The sequence below is a fragment of the Mustela erminea genome, chromosome X, assembly GCF_009829155.1.
Source record: "Mustela erminea isolate mMusErm1 chromosome X, mMusErm1.Pri, whole genome shotgun sequence".
In the NCBI taxonomy this organism is placed as follows: domain Eukaryota; kingdom Metazoa; phylum Chordata; class Mammalia; order Carnivora; family Mustelidae; genus Mustela; species Mustela erminea.
The window spans coordinates 87167610-87189600 of NC_045635.1; the positions used below are offsets into that span (position 1 = coordinate 87167610).

Below are 21991 nucleotides of genomic sequence, written 5' to 3' on the forward strand. Positions count from 1 at the left end.
TCAAATACACAAATTATTTAGAATTCATTACTCTGTAAGTACTGATAAATACATAGATAAATAATTGGCAAACATTATTTGATGGCTATTATTGCCACAATGGTTATTATTTGGGGATGGATTATCATTCAGCTGGAAAGGTCTGCTCTACTGGACAGATGAATGTTCTTTGGAATACATATGACAGTTTGGATAGCATCAAGCAAACCTTAGTATTTTAATAGTTCATGAGCTAGGATGTGGAGTATAGGAGGCATGTATAGAACACACAGTGATGAAGAACGTAAGTTCTGGAGTCCAGCTCACCTGTGCTGGGATCCACACTCTACTACCACAACTTGGGTAACCTTAAGCAAGTTATTTAAACTCTGAGGTTTTTTTTTTTTTTCCTCAGTAAAATGGGAATAAGAGTCCCTATCTCCCAGAGTAAACGGGATAATAAAATGAGAAAAAAATATGCAAAGCATCTATCATGGCACCCAGCTATTCTGTACCAAAGAAAGACTCAATGAATGCCAGTAGCTGCTGTTACACCTTTCTGTTTTGGGTCATCCACTTGCTGTGTGTGTAATCTGATTACCCAGTTTGAGCAAGAACTCAGCCGCATGCTCAATTTTTGGCTCCTTCTGTCACACACAGTGGTGCATTCCCTAGTTGTGCTGTGATCCCTCCCCAGCAACCAGTGGTTGGCAGATAGCAATATTTTTAGTTTTAGAGGTTAGGTGGGGAAGCTGAGTGCTACGCAAAAAACTTGGACAGCTCCCCCTCTAGTGGTGATTTGATGAATTGCCCCTAACAATTGTCCTGTTGATCACAAATAGAGCTGGCTGTAAAAATGAAAGGGATATAGTTGACATAGTTAAAAGAAAACAGCTGGTTAACAGATGAATTTATTAATCACAAACACATAATAAACTAATACTATGTGTATATCTGAGGCAGAGGACTTAAGTTGTAATGAATATCATCAAGATATCTGGAGCTTGCTTATTTTCCGCTGTGCTAATTAGCCTTTTTACCTAAACAGAGTCCTAATTTGGGGTAGAAATCCTGAACTGGCAATTCTAAACACAGCTATATATCCTACCCCCAATAAAAATTGTAATGTATATAGCCAATAAAGTGTAATTTTACTGTACGCAATATTTTTTTTCTAAAATAATATTATTATTGATGATATACTCTTCCTCTTTTTACGGATTTATGAACTTTACTCAGAGCTTTGTTTTCACAGCAGGTAGGTGTAGCAGGTTTTTCTCTTCTGGTTGTTTTGAGGAGAAAGCCAAGGCTTGTCTACTTGCACACTACTTGCATGCTTTTGTCACCCAGGACACGTCCCATGGGATTGTATTTTAGTTTACCCCTAGGAATCTCCTCATGGCAAGATAAATTGCATGGATACTGGTATGTCCCCTTATGTGCTCATACAGTTATTTTTTGTTGTTGTTGTTTCCATTTGAATCTTCATGTCAGACTCCCCAAGAACATACCTGTTTGGCAGATTGGAATGAAAATGATTAAAACGGAGATTTTTTAAAGATTTATTTTTATTTGAGAGAGAGATAGAGATAGAGAGAGAGAGAGAGCACACATACATGCACGAGTGTGGGGCAGAGAGGCAGAGAAGCAGACTCCTCACTGAGGCAGACATAGGGTTCCATTCCAGAATATTGAGATCATGAACTGAGCAGAAGCCAAGAGCCAGAAGCTTAACCCACTGAGGCACCCAGGTGCCCAGAGACCTGGGTTTTAAAGAAGGGGCTTTTTTGCTCCATTATAATTGTTTTGGATAGCTCAGATATTAAAGCATTTCTGCCAACAAGGCTAAACTGAGAGCAATAACTTCGTGAGCTTTACAGAAATGTAAATCAAGGGAGTAGAGATGAGAATGTAAAGAAATACAGTTTTTTTAAATACTTGAATTGCCATTCATGAGACTTAGGAGTGAACACAGAATGGATAATTTAGAAATAGGAGGTATTTTCTAATGGAATGACAGGTATATTTATAACCATATTGAGTTTTTGTGAAGCAGAGAACAGGCAGCATTCACTTACAATTTGATGTGATTGTGCTGTAACAAGCTTCAATCCAATAGAATTTCACTGTTTTGGGGGAAAAAGTGGTTTTCTTCTTGTAGTGCCCCTATTTACACTTATGGCTGGTCAGTGAAACCCAGTTCTCAAATCACCTGTGGGAGAAGCTGGTCTGTCCAGAAACCACTTTTCTTAGGAGCTCTTTGGGGGCCAACTTAAACAGATGTGACTGGAGTTGTAAACAGAATGGGGCTGGATCACTCTGGATTACAGACCTGTGCTGATGAGATCAAGCGTGGCAGGCTGGCTTCCTCTATAGGTTACTCAGTTCCACTATGTCACCAACCTGGCCTTAGTCTGCACCTTTGTCAGCTTCACCACAGATCTCTATTTACCAATTATTTATAGAGTGTCAACATGTGAGGGGCCCTGAAAGTGTGGCATATTATTGCCAGCTCCTTTTCATGATAGAAATGTGACTTGCACTGGTGACTTCTGGTGGCACCACTTTTGATTCCTACAATGATCTTGGCTAATTGAATTGTATGTGACCTTTCTTCTCTGCCTTTTTGTGGCTCTTTCATACCTTTCAGTGCTTCTCTCTTAACCTCACTATTTCTCTTAACTTCACTATTTCATGCTGCCTAGCTACCTGACTTTCTAGGTCTCTTACAGCAGTATATCCTTCTTAGTTTCTTCACTACTCTCAAATCTAAAAGAAATGAATTTACTATATCGTGGTATATCCCCTCTTGCCCCACTCTTGGTTTGTTTATCTAGGAACAGAAACCCAAGAGAAACAAGTCATATCATCATGTTGGAATCTAGTAGTGGTCCAATACTACAATGCCTCAACTCATGGGAATGGATTTCTACTGATGGAAGTTTGGTGTGGGAAAATATTTGGTGGCAGATGGGCTTTCACAGACCCTTGGTATCATATCCTTTGTTTACTTTTGGGGAAGATCCCCTCAGGTTTCTTGAAATACCTTATATTGTAACCTTCTGAATACTAAAGGAAAAGAATAAAGAGGATACCATTTGAAAATTGTTTTCTCCATTACTGCAGATCTATTTTATGCCTGTTGACTACCTTGTAACTAAATACTTCCACTCTGCTAGCTAAACAAGAGAACAGAGGAAAAGGAACCATGAATCTATTAAATCAAATGTATTTTGCTCAAATAGTACTTAAAAGAAAATGAATTCTTGTTATATTCTCAAGGTCTGTATAATAAAGCTAATTGTAAAGGCAGTTAAATGTCTTCAGCTGTCATTGAGTATGATCATTGTGTCTCAGGAGCAGATATTTTATTATCTTCAATACCAACCATGTCCTGTCACTAATGGGCCAAACCAGACCATTAACATTGTAAAAGCGAGATTATACAACAGATTGTTTGAAGGAGGCAACTAAAGGGATTTAGGAAACAAGTGGAAAAAACATTCCCAAAACTTTTTTTTTTCCTACTAAGTAGGTAATTATAGAGGTTGAAGCTACATTGCTAAGCCAAATTTGCTAATTCAGAAACATTTGCTGTGCATTTTAGGGTTTGGGGAAAAATTGGACTATTAAAGAGTCTTTTTAAATTATCCCCAGGTTTTTGTTATTGATGTATGGGAACAGTGTCACAGATAATCCATAAAAGGGAATAATACAAAATTCTTTAAAGATGATAAAATAAGAAATATTAAAATTCCATTTGATACAGAGATGGATTGCCCTAATTTTACCACAACCCAAAAAGTTTAACTAAAGCAGATCTCCCCCATCTATTACTGACAGTTAGGAGAGTAACACATGACAGGTAAATGACCGATTACAGAGGGTGACTGCAAAAGCCCCCCAAGAGATAACTAGATACAGATTTGGTTTAATCCAATCATTCCTTCTTGGTTTCAGCAGTGCACATTGGTCATCAAAATCCGTAGTGGTGAATCTGGTGCCTTATGAATCTTCAGAGAGAGTTCAAATGCCCTTCATTATAAATTTAAAATGAGTTATTTATTTTATTATTAATTTATTTCCAATCAATATTTCACATACAAAAGAGGACTTGAGGCAGCTTATAATAAAAGCCCATATGTAGCAGGACAATAAAAAATGAAGTCAGAAAGAGAGATCAGAAACCACGGAGTTCAAAAACTTTCTTGGGCTATAGACCCCTTTGAAGATCTGTTAAAGAGCTGTGGAACATCTCCCCCCAAAAGTATAACTATGCAAATAGTCATAACAACCTTGAAGTCTGCCCAGTCACCCTCACCCTGGGTATCCTTGTACCCCAGGGCAAGGACCCTTGTACAGAGAAAGCAAAATCTTGAGGTAAGATAGTTATGGCATTTGGGGTTGCCTGGGTGGCACAGTCAGTTAAGCATCCCACTCTTGGTTCTGGCTGAGGTCGTGATCTCAGGGTCATGAGATCAGCATGGAGTCTGGCTCTGCACTCAGCGTGCAATCTGCTTAAGAGTCTTCCTCTCCCTTCCTCTTTGTCTGCCCCTCCCCCCACCTGCCCATACTCTCTCTGTCTCTAAAATAAATCTTTACCAAAAAAAAAAAAAAAAAGGTAGTTATTGCACTTGGGTATTACATTTAGCCCTGAGCTTCCTATCAACTGAGGTTAAAAGATAAACACACTGGGGTACAGACTTCTCAACATCTAAAAAAGGAAGCAGATCAGTTTACAAAATTATAAGTAAAACATATAATTTTAAAATGGCAGTGTTTTTACAGCTTATGAAAGGATTATTTTATAAAGAGTAATCAAGTAATATAAAGGGTTGCAGTATAATTTGATGAAATTCTTTGAAATTAAATAATTGGAGGTAGACAATCTTTGCTAATTGTGCTGATTAGCGTATTAAATCAGCCAGTGTCTCATTTCCAACCATTCTGGAAAAGAGGGAATTTACTGTATATGTTTTTTTAAATGGTAGATTTACCCACCTAATATTATTTGACTAAAGCTGATGTTAATATAATATATTCTCATGAGTAAACACAGTTGAATGGCAAGGGAGTCCTTGGGGTATAGAAAGAAATTGAACTGTGATTAAATATCTGCTATTAATAGGTTATACCATGGAAAACTGGAATGTAGATAATGGCAAATAATCTTTAGGTGCCTACTTTAGGTGCCTACTGCTTCCAACTTTTCTCAAAGACAAATAACACTGTCGTCCCTGTCACAATTATAGGCAGAGGCAGTATAGGGTAGGGGTTAAGAACACAGTCTGTAGATTCAGAGACTGGTTTTCTACCACTTATTAGCAGTGTCACCTTGGGCAAAGTCTCTGAACTTCTCTGAGTTTCAGTTTTCTTGTCTGTAGTATAAGAATAATAAGTGAGGGGCACCTGGGTGGCTCAGTGGGTTAAGCCTCTGCCTTCAGCTCAGGTCATGATCTCAGGGTCCTGGGATCGAGCCCGACATAGGGCTCTCTGCTAGGTGGGGAGCCTTCTTCCCCCTCTCTCTCTGCCTGCCTCTCTGCCTACTTGTGATCTCTCTTTCTCTGTGTGTCAAATAAATTAATAATTAAAAAAAGAATCATAAGTGAATCTCAGGGCTGCTCCTAGACTGTACAAGGGTCCCCTGGAAGTATTTCTTTTGTGGGGTTCCTGTCCAAATAATCTGAGTCATCTAAAATCTACATGTCAGTGTCATCCTCACAGTCCAATCTCACACAATCCTGTGAAGCAAATGCCGTATGATTGGCAGGAGTAATGCTTTTGCCAGGCTGCTCTGCTGGAATTGGAACCTAGTGGTGGGGCCCCGGGACAAGCACATAAGCACCAGTGCTGGAGCTCCTTGGAGAATCCAGTCAATTCCATGCAGAAGTTTATTGTAGAGAACTGGAAATTCCCTGGAGGTACACAGCTAGAATAAGGATCCTGCCTGGGAGGTCTAAGGAGAATGCTGGTCCATCTCAAAGCGTCACTGGGAAGATTAAAAGAGGTAGAGGTAATCTATGTAAAGCACTTGCCATGCAAATTCTGTGAATCTTGGCTCACTGTAGGTCCTCAGTACATGTTGGCAGTGATTGTTGCTCTTATCATTAACAATGCTCCCTGCATTTCATGCCCAATCTGGTTTTCTTTCAGTGGATGGCTGCATTGACTGGTCAGTGGATCTCAAGACATACATGGCTTTGGCAGGAGAACCAGTACGAGTGAAATGTGCCCTTTTCTACAGTTATATTCGTACCAACTATAGCATGGCCCAGAGCACTGGGCTCAGGCTTATGTGGTACAAAAACAAAGGTGATTTGGAAGAGCCCATCATCTTTTCAGAGGTCAGGATGAGCAAAGAAGAAGATTCAATATGGTTTCACTCAGCTGAGGCACAAGACAGTGGATTCTACACTTGTGTTTTAAGGTGAGTGCCAAATTAAAGTGAATACCAGATGAAAATATTGCTGAATATCGTAGCAGGTTGTCTTTCAATTGGGCCTGGAGTATGTGGAAGTGTTGCTCCTGTTATACAGTGGATAGATCTTGAAAGGTTGCAGTGCATGTAGAGCTTCAGTAAATTCAGTTCTAATTATTTATTGGAACTGGACAGCAAATTCTTAACAAATTTTCATAAAAATGGGACTTTCATTTACTATGTATGCTCACATAATTTAGAAAAGTTTATAATTCATTTCTTCCTCAATTCCATCCCTATCTTAGGGTCTTAGATTAATGATTTTTTTTTTCATGAAGCCAGTTGGCTCAATGGTTTTAATATCTGCCCATGAAAATGGCCTAAAGTATCACTTAAGCCAAGGTCTCTTTTTGTTGATAGAAATAACTTCAGATGCTACTGGGAGATCTCTTAACAAATAAACTACCATTAAAATTTTTCACATAATTTGCAGTGTGAGCTTGAGTCTACTGTATCTAAATATTCAGCATGCAACCCTGTAAACACATGGTCATCCTTAGTTCCTAGGTGCTTTACATGGAAGATATCACAGATAAAATTCATTCTTGCAAGAAATTTACTGTGAAAAGCAATCTGTTTTATACTTAGGGATTCCATAATATGTCCTTCCTTCCCCTTCTGCCCTGGTGCTACGATCTAGGATCTAGAATCTCAGATAGAGACTGCATTAGGTATTGAAGTAGATAGCTGAGATGACCTTTAAACTACTTTTCAATTCTGCCATTTTGGGAGTCTCTGATCTTGCTCAGCAGGGACCTACACTCTATTATTTGATTTTAACTTCTTGGAAATGCAGACCCTTCCTATTTTTGTCTCGTGTTGACTTTGATGCCAAAGCTATGTCACCTTTTCATCAAAAGCACTTCGAAACCCCTGGTGAGGTCTCATTGTTCAAAAGGCCAGGAGAACAAGGTGGTGTATAAATAATTTTCTTGATGCTCTAGGCATCACTTTTGTACTTGTATGATTTGAGTGGGAAGTGTTGGGGAAGCAAGTGGTGAGTTTAGTTTCTGTTTGTGGTGGGCAAAAACTCCAGGATATTGGCAGAATTTCTCATCACATCCTTAGTGATAATCAGTATTTTCACCTACTTGGGTATCTCTTGGCAAATTTGAGAAAAGAATGGTAATTCAGCTTCAGTGACTGACATTGTATTCTTTAGGGTGCAGTTCCTCTTTTCCTACTTACCTCCTCTCTACTCCCACCCTCATTAAGTCCTGTCAGTTTAAAATAGATCTCTTCTCCTCCTTCTGATTCATTTTTTTTTCACAGATTTAAAATTTTATTTGCACGGCATCAGTTCACTATATAGATGTTCTATACTGATAATGAATTATCAAATTAATTATTGCTTATTTTCCCTGCCCTGCTTATATCTCCAGACTTGCTACCCCCTCCTCTTTTCTCTCCTCTAACCCCATTCTCCTATTCTGAGCAATGTTGTAATCCAGCATGTATCCGTGAATACCTTCTTTATTCTTTTTTTTCTCATTGTTTTATAAAATAAAAGAAGAGTTACACATTTCTCTACATTTTCTTTTCTTAGTAAAAATACATAGTAGGAATTTTTTCCAAGTTAACTGATAGAGAATTAACTCATCCTTTTAAGTATATAATATTCTGTGTTGCTTGATAGTCTATGATACCACAATTTAGTCAATAATTTTCCTATTTATTTGCATGTATTTTGTTTCTAGGTTTTTGTCCCTATAAAATGTGTTTTAATAAAAGACCCCTCCACTTGCCTTTATTTTTTAATTTAATTTAATTTTTTCCAGTGTTCCAAAATTCACTGTTTATGTACCACACCTAGTGCTCCTTGCCTTTAAATAAACTTACAAATTTTAGAACAGGTTTAGATTTACAGAATTATTGCAAAGATAGTACAGTAGGTTCCTATATGCCCTGCACCCATTTCCCCATTATCAACATCTTACATAATTATGGATCATTTGTTACAATTAATGAACCAATAGTCGTACATTATTATTAATGGAAGTCCATACTTATTCAGAGTTCCTCAGATTTTCCTTAATGTCTTTTTGCTATTCTAGGATCCCATTTGGGATAATGTATTACGTTTAGTTGTTAGGTCTCCTTAAGTTCCTTTTGGCTATTGGAGTTTTTCAGACTTTCCTTATTTCTTATGACCTTGACAGTTTGAATAGTACTGTTCAGATATTTCGCAGAATGTCCTTCAGTTGCAATTTATCTGATATGTATTTCATAGTTAGACAGGGGTTATGTGTTTTTTGGGGGGGAGACCACAGATGTAAAATATTCTCCTTATATCATATCAAGGATAGAGAGTTTCAGTTTGCCTTATCACTTTTGATACTGACATTGATCACCTGGATTGAGGTTGTATTTGTCTTTCTCAACAGTGAAGTTACTTTTTTCCTCTTTTTTTTTTTCATACTCTCCTCTTTGGGAGGAAGTAGTTATTCACAGCCCATAATTAAGGAGTAGGGAGTTATGATCCACCTCATCAAGAGCAGAGTACCACATAAAATTGTTTATAATTCTTCTGCATAGGATTTTTGTCTCTTTACTCCTATTTATTTAATCAGTATGAACTCATGGATATTTATATTATACATTAGGTAATCACCCAAGGCTACTTTATTTTCTAGCTCTAACTCTTCTACCTCTGTCCATCAGAGTTCTTTCAGTTGGCATATCTGTTCCTTTGACATAACTTCATCTTTGTGTGTGTGTATTTTGAGCATTTCTTTATATTTCAGCACTGTAAGATTCTCCAGGCTTATCTTATATATTTCCTGCCCCAGTCCTATTCCTGCCCCAGCCATTTCTCCAAGGAGCCCTCATTCCTTTTAATGGAGAATGACATTAGAAACCAAAATTCCCATGCTAAATATGCTCATTGCTACTGGGGTGTGATTGCTTCTAGGCCTTCTCAGTTGACAGCCCATTTGCTTTTAAACAAAGCCTTGTAGTATTTCATGCACAAGTGGGATTTCCTAGTGCCCCTGAAATCCTTTCCTGTAAGGTGGCCCTCTCTTTCAGGTACAAATCAGAGTTAATTTATATCTATTGTAGATATCATCTAAGTCTGTGGTTCTCAACTCACATGTAGATCAGTAGAAGAGAAAAGGATGATATCACACTGAGCAGAGGCTTAGATTCATGCAGTTGATCTTTTATTCATGCAATAGATCTTAGGGAGTGATTGGGACTGAAGGGATGGGTGAAACTTTTGAATATCATACCTCATATGTGCCTTGGTAAGGAAAAAAAAAGTTTGGGAACCACTGTTCTAAAGGAAGAAATAGTCTTTTGTCAACTCAGAGATAGAGAAATCTACTTCAGAATGATACAAGTGATATAACTGGCATTTGGCTGTATATAATACATATGTTTTTCATATCTAGTACTAGCCACTGATTCCAAATATGTGCCAAGTGAGAAATTCTATCCATATAGGAGATTTTATGCCATTGTCAAGAGAGTGACATTTATAGTGAAAAAAGGCTCTGAATTTGACATTGTCTGTATTCCCGCCTCCTTCTCCCTCTCCCACTTGCCCTGTTTGTGTTCCCTCTCTTGCTGTCTCTCTCTGTCAAATAAATAAATAAAAATAAAATCTTAAAAAAATAGTATGTTGATTACAGTGTGTTTAAAAATGCAGATATGAAATATTTAGTAATATTATTCATCCATTTGAATCATAACAAGAAAAATTTACTGTTTGTGATCTTTCTGTAGCCAATCACTCATTTTTGTGTTTTTTCTTTGGCCACCCTCAAAAGTGATTAGTTGAATTTCTCAGTATGTCAGTTAAGGGTTATGGTAATAGAGAAATGATGGAGAAGTGAGTCATATTTTGAGAGGTAGTGTCAGTCCAAGAATTACTGTCTCCCTTGCTTCCCACCTGAATCTTTTCAGTGGAGGCACTCAGTGGGATAAAAATGATGAGAGTAATCTTATTTAACAAAATCCCACATATCACTTTGCCAACAATTTGTAATGAGGGATGACTTAAGCTGTGTATGAAGACAGATACATTTATATAATCCTGAATTTAATTCATAGATAACGAAAAGAACGATTAAGTATTATCAAACATCTACAGGAACCTGAGTGTTTGGGTATCACAATGGCCAAGTGAAGCGAAACAGTTATAGGTTCAAAAACCATTATGACCATTTACCTCTTCAACAAAGCAAACAGAACAAGGAACTCCCTTCTTAAAAGGGAACATAGTCCAACTATTTTTGTTCTTTAGTAATCATTGAAATAAATGAAGTTCTCAAAATCTGAATGTCTCACAGACTCTTTCTAAAGTGTTCCTTAGTGCATTTATCCAACCCTGAGGCTGGATACATTTGCAAGACATTTGCCTTGCTAGTCATCATATTTTAGTGATTATTACTCCAACAAAACAACATTCTCAGAAAAGTTGAGGTCAGAGAGGTATTTCAAACAAGAAATGTAGCAGGTTGCTAATTATTGAATCTGTATAAGGAGTATATGATGGTTCATTATATTGTTATTTTTATTCTTGAGTATATTTGAAATGTTCCACAATGGAAAAGAAAATAAATAAATAAAAGTGCACAGTAATTTTGCCTGATTTTAATGGCCCTTAAGTTATCCTGACATATAAGTGCCTGTGTAGTATATAATAAACAAGTTTTATATGCTAGTTAACAAATGTTCATTGAGCAGGTACAGTAGGATTTGCTTTATGCCATATTGCAAGGAAACCTGTGTCTTTAGAAAAGAAATGTCTACCTAAGACAAATTTTCAGAAGTGAAGACAATTTCTAATAGAAAAATTAGAATCTGCATCTTATAGAATTAATTGAACTTAGAAAAGATCAAGATTGTATAGTAGGGTCTTGAGAAAGCGGTGATGTCTTCTCTGGTCTGCATAGACTAAAGTGTGATGCAATTAGTCATGTTTTCCACCTGGTTTTGGATATAAGTGGGAGTCCTGGTTTAACTTATTTTTTTGTAGCAAGTATGCATAAAGTAACACATATATAATGTGAAAAGACTAATATTTCACCTCCAAAACTTGATTATCTGCTTATTCATAAAATTACAGGTAATGTAAATAGGAAAGTAGTAGTGATTATAATTTACTTTCATTTCATTAAAAGTTAATTAGATATTCTGTAATATTTAGGAGTAGAATCATACTGTTTTATGTTAACTATGTAATAGTTAGAAATATAAGCCACTTTATTTTACAATACCTGTGTAATTTGAAATCTATTTATTTATTGGAGAGGAGCAGATATTTATAGTATAATCAGCAGTTTATGTGCTTTGTAAGAACTAATGGGTTATACTTGATAATTATAAAAAAAGAATTGATTTCAAATAACCATTGATGAGCTGGTGAATACTGGTATTATATATATATATATATATATATATATATATATATATATTCCCCTGTATCATTATGCAAATTTCAGTGACTTTTTTTTTTAAGATTTTATTTATTTATTTGACAGGCAGAGATCACAAGTGGGCAGAGAGGCAGGCAGAGAGAGAGGAGGAAACAGGGTCCCTGCTGAGCAGAGAGCCCGATGCAGGGCTTGATCCCAGGACCCTGGGATCATGACCTGAGCTGAAGGCAGAGGCTTTAACCCACTGAGCCACCCAGGCGCCCCAAATTTCAGTGACTTTCTGTTTTATGATTATTTTACTCATATCAAGGTTTTAATCTGTTGCAGTAGTTGCAAATTCAAAATCTCTTCAGGGACCAAAAAGTAGGTAATGTAATGATTGTGGCAGGCCACTTGAAACATTTTAGGGCATTGAAGGGCTACATCAGTCTCCTCAGTAATCTAATTTCCATGTTTCTCATTTTGCCACTACCGCTAGCTTACAGTTTCTACACCCCAATTCCAATAATCTATTGACCCCCAAAGTTGCAGCTCAGTGATCCTACAATTTTTTCACTGTCCTTTGATCTCTTCCCATATAGCATAGTTTTTTTTTTAAAGACTTTTTTTTGAGACAGAGAGAGAAAAAGAGAGAAAGAACACAACCTGAGGGAGCTATAGGCAGGAGGAGAAGCAGCTTCCCCGCTGAGCAAGGAGTCTGATGTGGGACTTGATCCCAGGACCCTGGGATCATGACCTGAACCTAAGGCAAACACTTAACTGACTGAACCACCCAGGCATCCCTCACCTAGCATAGTTTAAGTTTCATGATCAGTCTTTATAATCACTCCCATATATATCCTCTTGATTTCCTTGACCCTTTCTCCATCTTGTGAAAACCATGGTACTGTTTAAACCAACTCTCCATCTGTGCTTGCACCTGCATCCCTGCAGCTTAACATGACTGAAGGGAAATATATAATAACTTTGACTACTCTCACTTTGAATTCTTTATCATAAACCTCAAACAGACCCTTAATTTTGCCAAATAGCTTTACTATGTATTCTTATTCTTTTCAGTATCTCATCCTCCTAGATGACTATTTTACATTGCTCTCCTCAAATGTCAAACATCTCCTCCCTTTGCTTTCTATTTTACTAAAAGAATTGAAGAAATTAAGAGAGAACTTCCACTATATTCACCCACCGACTGGCATCTGTACCTGCATACTCTGCCTTCAAGTCTGCTATCATTGCTGCTATGCACTTTGCTTGTACACTAGATTCTGTCCTTATTTGCCTACTCAAGGAAATTACCTGAACATTTCTCCCATCTCTCTCCTATGTGATGGAATTTTCTATTTTTACTGGATCATTTCCATCAGCATGCAGATTGGTCAATATTTATGCTACCTAAAGAAGTCTCCTGGGTGGCTCAATCAGTTAAGCATCTGCCTTTAGCTCAGGTCATGATCCCAGTGTACTGGGATCTAGCCCCATGTCAAGCTATCTGCTCAGTGGGGAGTCTGCTTCTCTCTCTCCCACTGTGCTCCTTCCCTCTGTGTTCTTTCTCTGACTTTCTCTCAAATAAATAAAATCTTTAAAAAAAGAAAGTCTTCTCAGCTCCACTTTCTCTGCTAGACACTGCCCATTTCCTTGCTTCCATTTATAGCAAAACTACTTAAAAACAAAACAAAACTGCTGTCTTCGGAGTCTTGAGTTCCTCTCCATTAATTCTCTATTAAACCCAACCCAATTGGAATTTTACTTACACTATGGCACCAAAATTGCTCATATCAAAGTTTCCAAAGTGTCAATGTTGCTAAATCCAATGGTAAGGTCAATTGTCACTCCTTCTTTTATGTAACCAGTGCACTTGGCACAGTTACTTACTCCCTTCTTTTTGTTATATGTTCTTTACATGACTTTCAGAAATTACACTATCCTGGTTTTCCTTCTACTCTATCAGTTACCCTATCAGTTACTCTATCAGTTACCCTTTCTTAAATTCCTTTGCAGGAGGGGGACCTGGGGCTTGGTCTTTAGTTTTGTTTTGTTTTCTCCCCCGCATCTCTACCCATACTCCCTCCATGATTTGTTTATATGGTCTTACAGTTTTACATACTATCTGTACACTGATAACTCCAACATATATCCCTTCCAGCACAGATCTCTCTCCTAAAATACAGAATCGTTTATTCAATAGGCTTTTCGACATCTCTTCTTGGTGTTAAAACAAATATGTTCCAAACTGAACTTCTGCTCTTCCTCCTATCTTACCACAGGTTCCTGGGGGGGGGGGAATGAGGCAAAAGCTAGTGTGTATTAGGGAATATAATCCCAAGGACACAAGAGTGAAGGAAAAGGTAAGTGAGGCAGGGGAAGAGTAGGTTTCAAGATAGTTGACCTACGAGGAGAAATAGAGAATTTCTCTCTGAGCTCCCTTGTCTCATTGGTCAAGAGGTTATCTCACTGGGTCTTTCTTTCTTTCTTTCTTTCTTTCTTTCTTCTTTTCTTTCTCTTTCTTTCTTTCTTTCTTTTTTAGATTTCATTTATTTATTAGAGAGAGAGAGAGAGGAGGAGGAGGAGGAGGAGAGGCAGAGGGAGGAGCAGAGGCAGAGAGAGAAGTAGACTCCCCACTGAACAGGGAGCCTGATGTGGGACTTGATCCCAGGACTCTGAGATCATGACTTGAGCTGAAGGCAGGTGTTTAACTGACTCAGCCACCCAGGTGTCCAGTATCCCACAGGGTCTTAACTCCCTCAAACTTTGTGGATTACACAAGCTGTACCTTCCATATCACTGCTATCACTCTGGTCCAAGCCACCATCTCTTACCTCTTTTGTTGCAATGACTTCTAATCGGTTTCTCTACTCTTCTACATATCTTCTTTCAATCTCTTCTTAATACCAGTAGTCACATAATGTTTATGTTCTACTCAGGATGTTCTGATGGCATCCCATTTCATTTGGAATTAAAGCCGAGACCTTACAGGGGCTTACAAGGCCCTCTGATCTTACTGTTTCTCAAGCAGGTATACCTTTAGACAGGTATAATCCAGCTTTAGGGTTTTTGTACAGATGGTTACCTCTGTCTAAAATGCTTTATTCTCCTATAGCTACATGATTAACTCCCTCATTTCCTACAATTGTACAGTTTCCTCTATTTTAATGTTATTGATGCATCTTCCTTGACTATTTTACTTATATATAATCTTAAGATTCTCTTCTACTCAGTGCCCATACCCTGTACTTCTGATACTTCTCATCTCACTCTTATTTTCTCCATAGCAATTATCAACTTTTATGATATATATAATTTACCTCTCATATTCATTGTCTATTTTCTATCTCTTTCTGCTAGGATGTAAGTTCCTTAAGGATAGAGATAGTATGTCTTTTCTGCTCCCTGATATAGCTCAAGGGCCTACAAAGTATAAGGCACATAGTAAATGCTCAACAAATGATTTTTGAATGCGTGAATGAACTATGTCTCTGTTAAAGTTGGGCAGTCACCTGGCATCCAAATTATTGTTACCATGTAGGAATGTAGGCCAAATACTACTAGATCTTCTGATTTTTTGAAGAAAAGCCTGAGAGCTGAGTATTTATATGAAATTTCCCCAATCTTTAAATCTTCTGGGCTCCTCTCCTAAGATTCCCTACTAAGATTCAACCAGTAGACTCACAGTTTACAAACTCTGTACTACTAGGTTTTGACTCCGATATTAACCAAGGGAATAATGGTGTATTTTAGTATTGAATAAACAGATTAAAGTTCCTACTCTCCTGAGATTCACCTTCTAGAGTGGGGGAAACATATAGATACATTCACAAGACTATGCCAGGTAGTACTGATGGTGAGAATAAAAAAAAGGTCATGTTACAAGAGTGAATGGAAGGTCATTTTTGTTGAGTGGTCAAGAAGGGCCTCCCAGAGAAAGGGGCTTATAAACTGTGACCTGCATGGAAGGAGGAAACCAGTCTTGTGAAAATCTGTGGGAGCAGTGTGCCAGTCAGAATGAACAGCAAGTGCAAAGGTCATGAAACAGGAACAGGCTTTATTCAAGGAAATGAAAAAAAGCCAGTCTGGGTGGATGGAGTACAGTAAATTGAGAGGGAAAATGGTATTGGATAGGGCTGGAGAGGCAAGCATAGGTCAGATCCTGCTGCATATTGTGGGCCAGAATAAGAAGTTGATTTTTATTAGCAATCAGAGGCAAATGGGGAGGGTTACAGTTTGTCTGTTTATTTTAAGCCAAGGAGTAACATGATCAGATTTCCATTTTTTAAAGATCACTCTGGCTGCCCCAGTGAGAATGGATTATATGGAGACAAGCAAAGAGACCACATTGATAAGCAGTTACATCAGTTGAAGGGAGATACATGATGGTCAACTTAGATTGGGGTGGTAGCTAAGGAGATGGGGAGAAGTGAATGGAGCCAAGATTTGTATTGAAAGATGACCTGACAGGACATACTGATGCACTGAATGTGCAAAATGAAATGGTTGAATAAAGGGTGACTTGTGTGTTTTTGACTTAAGCAACTGAGTAAATCATTGTGTTCTTAACTGAGAAGGAGAACACTTGAAGAGTGTATGTTACTACAAATTAGATATGCTTAATTCTTTCCTGTATGAAGTTCTGCGATTCTGCTTTCAGTTTCTGGAGTGTAAAATATCATCTGGTGATGAAGATAAGATTCTGTTGATTAAAGGTGGACAACAGAGGACAGTGGAATAGAGATTCTTAGTTCATGGTAAGTGAGGATCAAGTTAAAGCAGAAATTTCCAGAGATAGAACCAAATAAAACTTGTCTTACAGAGTTTGGAACTCTTCGTGATCATTTATCAGTTTCCAAACATTATGAAGACATGCTTAAAAGTTGTTCTTTACCAAATAATAAGAGATGGAGGAAGCTTGCTGGATGTATATACTTAGCTGACTTTCCTTCTTCTGTTTACTCTGATTCCCAAATTTCCAAGATAGAAGATTCATGGTGAATCAATTAGAGAAGCATATACATTAGTATATGATGAAGTGCTGCTAGAATGAATATAATGAGGCATTATAAAGGGAGGGTTATGTTTTTCAAGAATATATTGCATGAAACCACTTTTTTCCATTCATCTTGAAGGTAAAATATTTCAGGCTGGTAGAAAAGTGAGAACACATTCTTTCCTAACCATAGTTTTATTTTGTTTTTTAATATAAAGGATGCTTTTTAGCTGATATCATTTCAGGTCTTGAGTATCTATTAGTCACTAAACAAATATTTATTGAGCATTTGCTCTGTGAAAGGTATCAAAAAAGTCAAAAGTGGATGACAGGCCCCTGCCTTCTAACAGATTAAAACAGGAATTAGGACTTGTATACAAATTATAATTGAGCAAGTAAAAATCAAATAAAAGTCCATGTGGTTCAGCATGTAATTGTATCCTAAGAAACAGTATAGCAACTAAACAATTTTAAAAGTTTGAATATTTAATGATTTACTATTGTCCTTTGAAAAACATCAAGAGGAAGCCAATTTGTAATGCCCAGCAACATTTAAGATCAGCTTTTCATATTACTTTCATGTTCAATATCTCTTAAACACTACAACTACCCAGAAAAGTCTCTAATATCTCCTCATTCTCAACTATAAAATTCAGTCTGAAATGAATCCCCTGCAAGTTTTTCCTCTTTTTTCCCCTTTTCCATACTATATCACTTGTTTGCTTCTTTGCAAGAAGCTCTTGCTTCCATTTCTAATGTTACTTAATTGCACTATCATTGTTCCTTGCAATTTTTCAGCTCTTTCTGCCAATTACAACTGTTCTGCATAGTAAAAGCCCAGAAACTGATCTGGCATACCAAGAATCTCCATAGAAGTAACTGAATTTTACTGGATAAGTAGAGACCCATGCATCCAAAGAGACGATCATATTTAGAGGGCAAGGAGAATGGGAAACCTGCCAACACTAACTTAATGTCTTTTTCTCCATCACACATGAGAGAAAGTGAAGGGCTGTAAGGATAGAGATAAAATAGCAGAGAGTAAGGAAAATAGATTTTGACTTATAAAATCAGGGGTGTTTGAGATAGTTCTTTTTTTTAAAAAAAAAAAGATTTTTATTTATTTATTTGGCAAAGAAAGAGAGACAGAGAGTGCACACACACACACACACAAGCAGGGTGAGTGGCTGGCAGAGAGAGAGGGAGAAACAGGCTCTTTGCAGAGCGGGGAGCATGATGTGGTGTTCAGTCCCTGGACCCTGGGATCCCACCAAACCATCCAGGCACCCCTGAGATGGTTCTTGAGGATCTGAACAGGCGGCAATAGTGGAAACCTTCCCAGGCAGATGGAACAGTGTTCAAGGGCAAGGAGGCAGTAAAACATGGCCTATGCACAAGGAAAAACTGGGAGGTCATTTTGGCTGGAATCTGAGTTTATCAAGACCTTTTTACTCAATGTGAAACTACCAATAACTAGATATATTTTGGGAACATGAGACTTTAAGAGACTAAGGCCCTGATCAATTCTTAGAAAACAAGTTAAAAGACACAACTAACGAGGACCTTAACTTATAGTCCCATCACAATGCAAGTTTTTAGCAGATGCTGTTTCCATGGAGAAATTACACATTTAAATGGTGTAAATTCCCTTCTCTGATTCCTCTTATTAACAAAAGAAGATGCTGCTGACTTCAGCATTGTCACTCAGCACATGCACTCCAACTTGTTTTCTCAGGGGTGGGGATGAATTCACGTGGAACCATCCTCATACTTTCACCACTGTGAAGAGTGATCCACTTCGGCAAGAGAACCGGTTAAAGTTTAGTGGGTAGAGTCCGGATCTATGGCTGTGAAACACAAAAGCTAAATGGAAGGGTGAGGTGGAATTCCACATCACCTTGATCTTATTAACACAAGACCCAGGTTAACACTAATCTACATCTTCTTATTTTGAAACCAGAACATACTACTAAGGCAATATACATTTATATGGGGGGAGAGATGTCATACACATTTTGTTATTTTTCAGCCCCATTATTCTGTCCTTTACCAGTACCTTCCTTCAGCTCCTCATAAAGGAGAGTGATTCGGCCATGTTTCCTATTTATATTCATCTCTTTTACTCTCAGGTGAAATCTCTCTCTCTCTGTACTGCTCCCTCCTTATAGCCCTCCTTCTGCTTTTTTAACTGGGTCTAAAGACCCATAAACCCATAGACTACCCTCTCCCATGCTTCACACACACATAGAGCAGAGCAAGCGGGCTTTCCACACATGTTGGTTGCTGACTCACTGGCTGTAAATCTCTGATCACTAGGGTCTGAAGATTTATAATTTGGTTACATGAACCGTTTGTTCCCCTGATGTGTTAAGTTTGCCAATAGAAACAGAAATAGATAATCAGGAAGGCAGTTATTATGACAGTACAAAGAATGATGCTGGAAACACCACCATTTACAACAAGCTGCAAAGTCATAGGAAATTCTGATTTTTAAGGCATTTAGGGAAGTTTCCTATTAGGTAGGGTCTTTGTATAAACATTCTGGCAAACCTTTTACTTTGACCCTGCATGATATAAAGCAAAGATTAAAAAATCATTGTTTTAAAATTTAATTATGGTTTGAGTTACTTTTACTTTCCATTGTTTTAGAGAAATGTGTAGCCATGTTTGACTTCCCAGAGTGTGGATAGGTCATTAGAAAGAGTAGAAAGAGGGAAGTCAGAGGTAACTTCCCTGGTCATTCCCTTTCACTACTTTGCCTGCCATTACCTCAAATGCAAGCCCAGAGAGCATCATTATCATTTTTACAGAGGTAAAAATCACTGTTTTTGAGCAAGACATTGGCCCCTGTGAAATTTTCATCCCCTTCCCTTGTCCATTAGAGTTGAGTCTTTCTTCCAGAACCATCATTTTTAAAGCTGTCTTATTCTTTAGCTACCCATGTCACTAAGCATGCTAGCCTGAAGGCTCAAAGGCTGAGTCAGATCACCTCTGTTAGGTTTGTTGAGGATATTTAGTGATAAAAATAGAATTAATTCTAATTTATCAAATTCTTTCCTTTGGACATATAGAGAAAAACTTTAAAATGGCTATAATGCATGAAATTATGAAAATATCAGCCTTTTTCCTAAATCTTACCAAACATAAATCCTAAATCCAAACAAACTAACCGAGTCTCTTCTTGAGAAAAATAAATTATGAAAACAAGTTACAACACCAGAGATTTATGTCTGGTACTCCTCCTAGAACTACTTACCTTCCTTTCCAATGACCTTGCTAGGCTCCCCAATTGCCCTCCCTTTTGGTTTTCAGTTGGGTCCTATCCTAATTGGATATTCTGTGCAGCTTGATGATCCTTTCCTCCCGCCAACTCCCCACCTCCTCCTAAATATGCCATATTTCTAAATATGCCATTGCCCAGAAGCCCCCTTACCAACCCACCCAGACCTTATGTCCTCATTCTTAGGTGTCTTGTCTAAAGGACACATGAGGGAACCCTCTTCATTTCCCATCTTTTTGCCACATAGATCTGTGTCTGCTTTCCTCTTCTCCTTTCCCAAAGAGGTGGCTTTTCCAAACCCATTCAAGTCAACAAATTCACATCCTTTAATTTTTTTTTTTATATCTGTGAACATTTATTTTCACAACATAGAAATACATAAAGTAGAAGCCCTTCATCCTAATGCCCCATATTATTCCATTTTTTGAATAGAAAAAAAAACAAGTTTTTCCAGACTTTCCTATGCTTTTTCAAACGCCAATCTATAACATAATGCACACATAAATCTATAATATACATATACATATGTACACTTGGAGAACTTTGGGGGTTTTGTTTCTTAAAAACATATTTTTTTTATTGAACAGTACATTGGATGTGCCTCCAAAACAGTACACAGGGTCTATTCCCTTCTTTTACAAATTTCCTGTACTTTCAAGTTTTCCTCAGCTTTCTCCTCCATAGTTCAAGTTCTCCCATATTCAAAAGAACGTTTTTATCTCTCAGTCCTGTATCCTACCTGACTTCTTCCCTTCACCATCAGAAGTCCTTGAAGAACCTCTCTCAGGACTGCACTTTGCTTCCCACTTAGTCCCTGGTCCTTGCAGTTTGGTTTCTGCCCCTCCCCTACCCATATCTGCTCAAAAATCACTTTTTCTCCTCCTTAGGGCCTCCCCGGAAGCCCTGGGCACTGCTGAGCATGTGCTCTCTTCCCCCTGTTCTGACTACCCCTAAGGATTTTGTTCGCAACCAGGGGTGATTTTGTCCTCCAGTGGACATGTTATAGTATCAGGAGACATGTTCAGTTGTCCAAATGGAAGTGTAGGTGCTACTGCCATCTAATGTGTAGAGGCTAGGGATTTGGCCAAACATCCTAAATGCACAGGACAGTCCCCTGAAACACATATCTAGCCCAAAGTATCAAGAGTACTGAGGTTGTGAAACCCTGCTGTAGAAGAATTTAAACAAGTCCAAGAATATTTCTGACAAGTACAGGCCCTTTGATAACTATCTAGGGGTCTGGCCCCAAAATTGAAAATGATTATCTGTATCTGTTCCCAAATGAGATGCCTTAAAGTCATGTCCAGATGCTGCAGAGATATCCCGAGCCCACGACAGTTTCTGTTTCTAGGTCCACAGTCCCCAAGTAATGTCCAAGGCTCCTCCAGTTTTCTCGGTCTGGTCCAGGTGTGACACCTCACCATCCTTCCACCTGTGAGCTAAACCATACATTTATTACACTCAATAACACTTAGCCATACTCAATACAGCTTATAGTCATAAGAGGGGAGACCGACAATCCTCCCCATCCCCCTTTCTGGGTATACTCCCCCTCTGGAAATTGATTTCCACTGGGATATGTTCTACTTTACATTTCTGAATTCACTAAGGCCTTTGTAGCCAGATTGCCCTTCCTGCTATTATTCTGGTGGTGGGTTGGGACAGAGAATCCCTCAGGATGGCACCACACTTTGGTCCGTGGTCTAAACCAGTAAACCCTCTGGGCACTAGCAGTTGCTGACTCACCTCTTTGGCAGTGGCAGGAGTTTCCAGTTCTGCCACTGAGATTGGGGAGTGTTCTATTGTGGATCTAGACAGTCATAGCAGTCCTTGTCCGCAACTGGTGCTGGTGTCCCGTTTGCAGACCTAAAGGATTTTCTTAGGGGTGGCAAATC

At 38.1% G+C, this 21991-nt stretch overlaps 1 protein-coding gene across 7 annotated transcripts in view; it reads left to right on the plus strand.

Moving 5' to 3' along the window:
- IL1RAPL2 (interleukin 1 receptor accessory protein like 2) overlaps nucleotides 1-21991 on the plus strand; it is a 1272933-nt gene that overhangs the window by 641165 nt on the left and 609777 nt on the right. For 6 of the 7 annotated variants that reach the window (XM_032330924.1, XM_032330930.1, XM_032330925.1 and 3 more), the window contains one exon: nucleotides 6133-6406. The exons of the other annotated variant lie outside the window; for it this stretch is intronic. In XM_032330924.1, the coding sequence (XP_032186815.1) occupies nucleotides 6133-6406 (274 nt within the window). The remainder of the gene's footprint in view (nucleotides 1-6132; nucleotides 6407-21991) is intronic. 7 annotated transcript variants of the gene reach the window in all.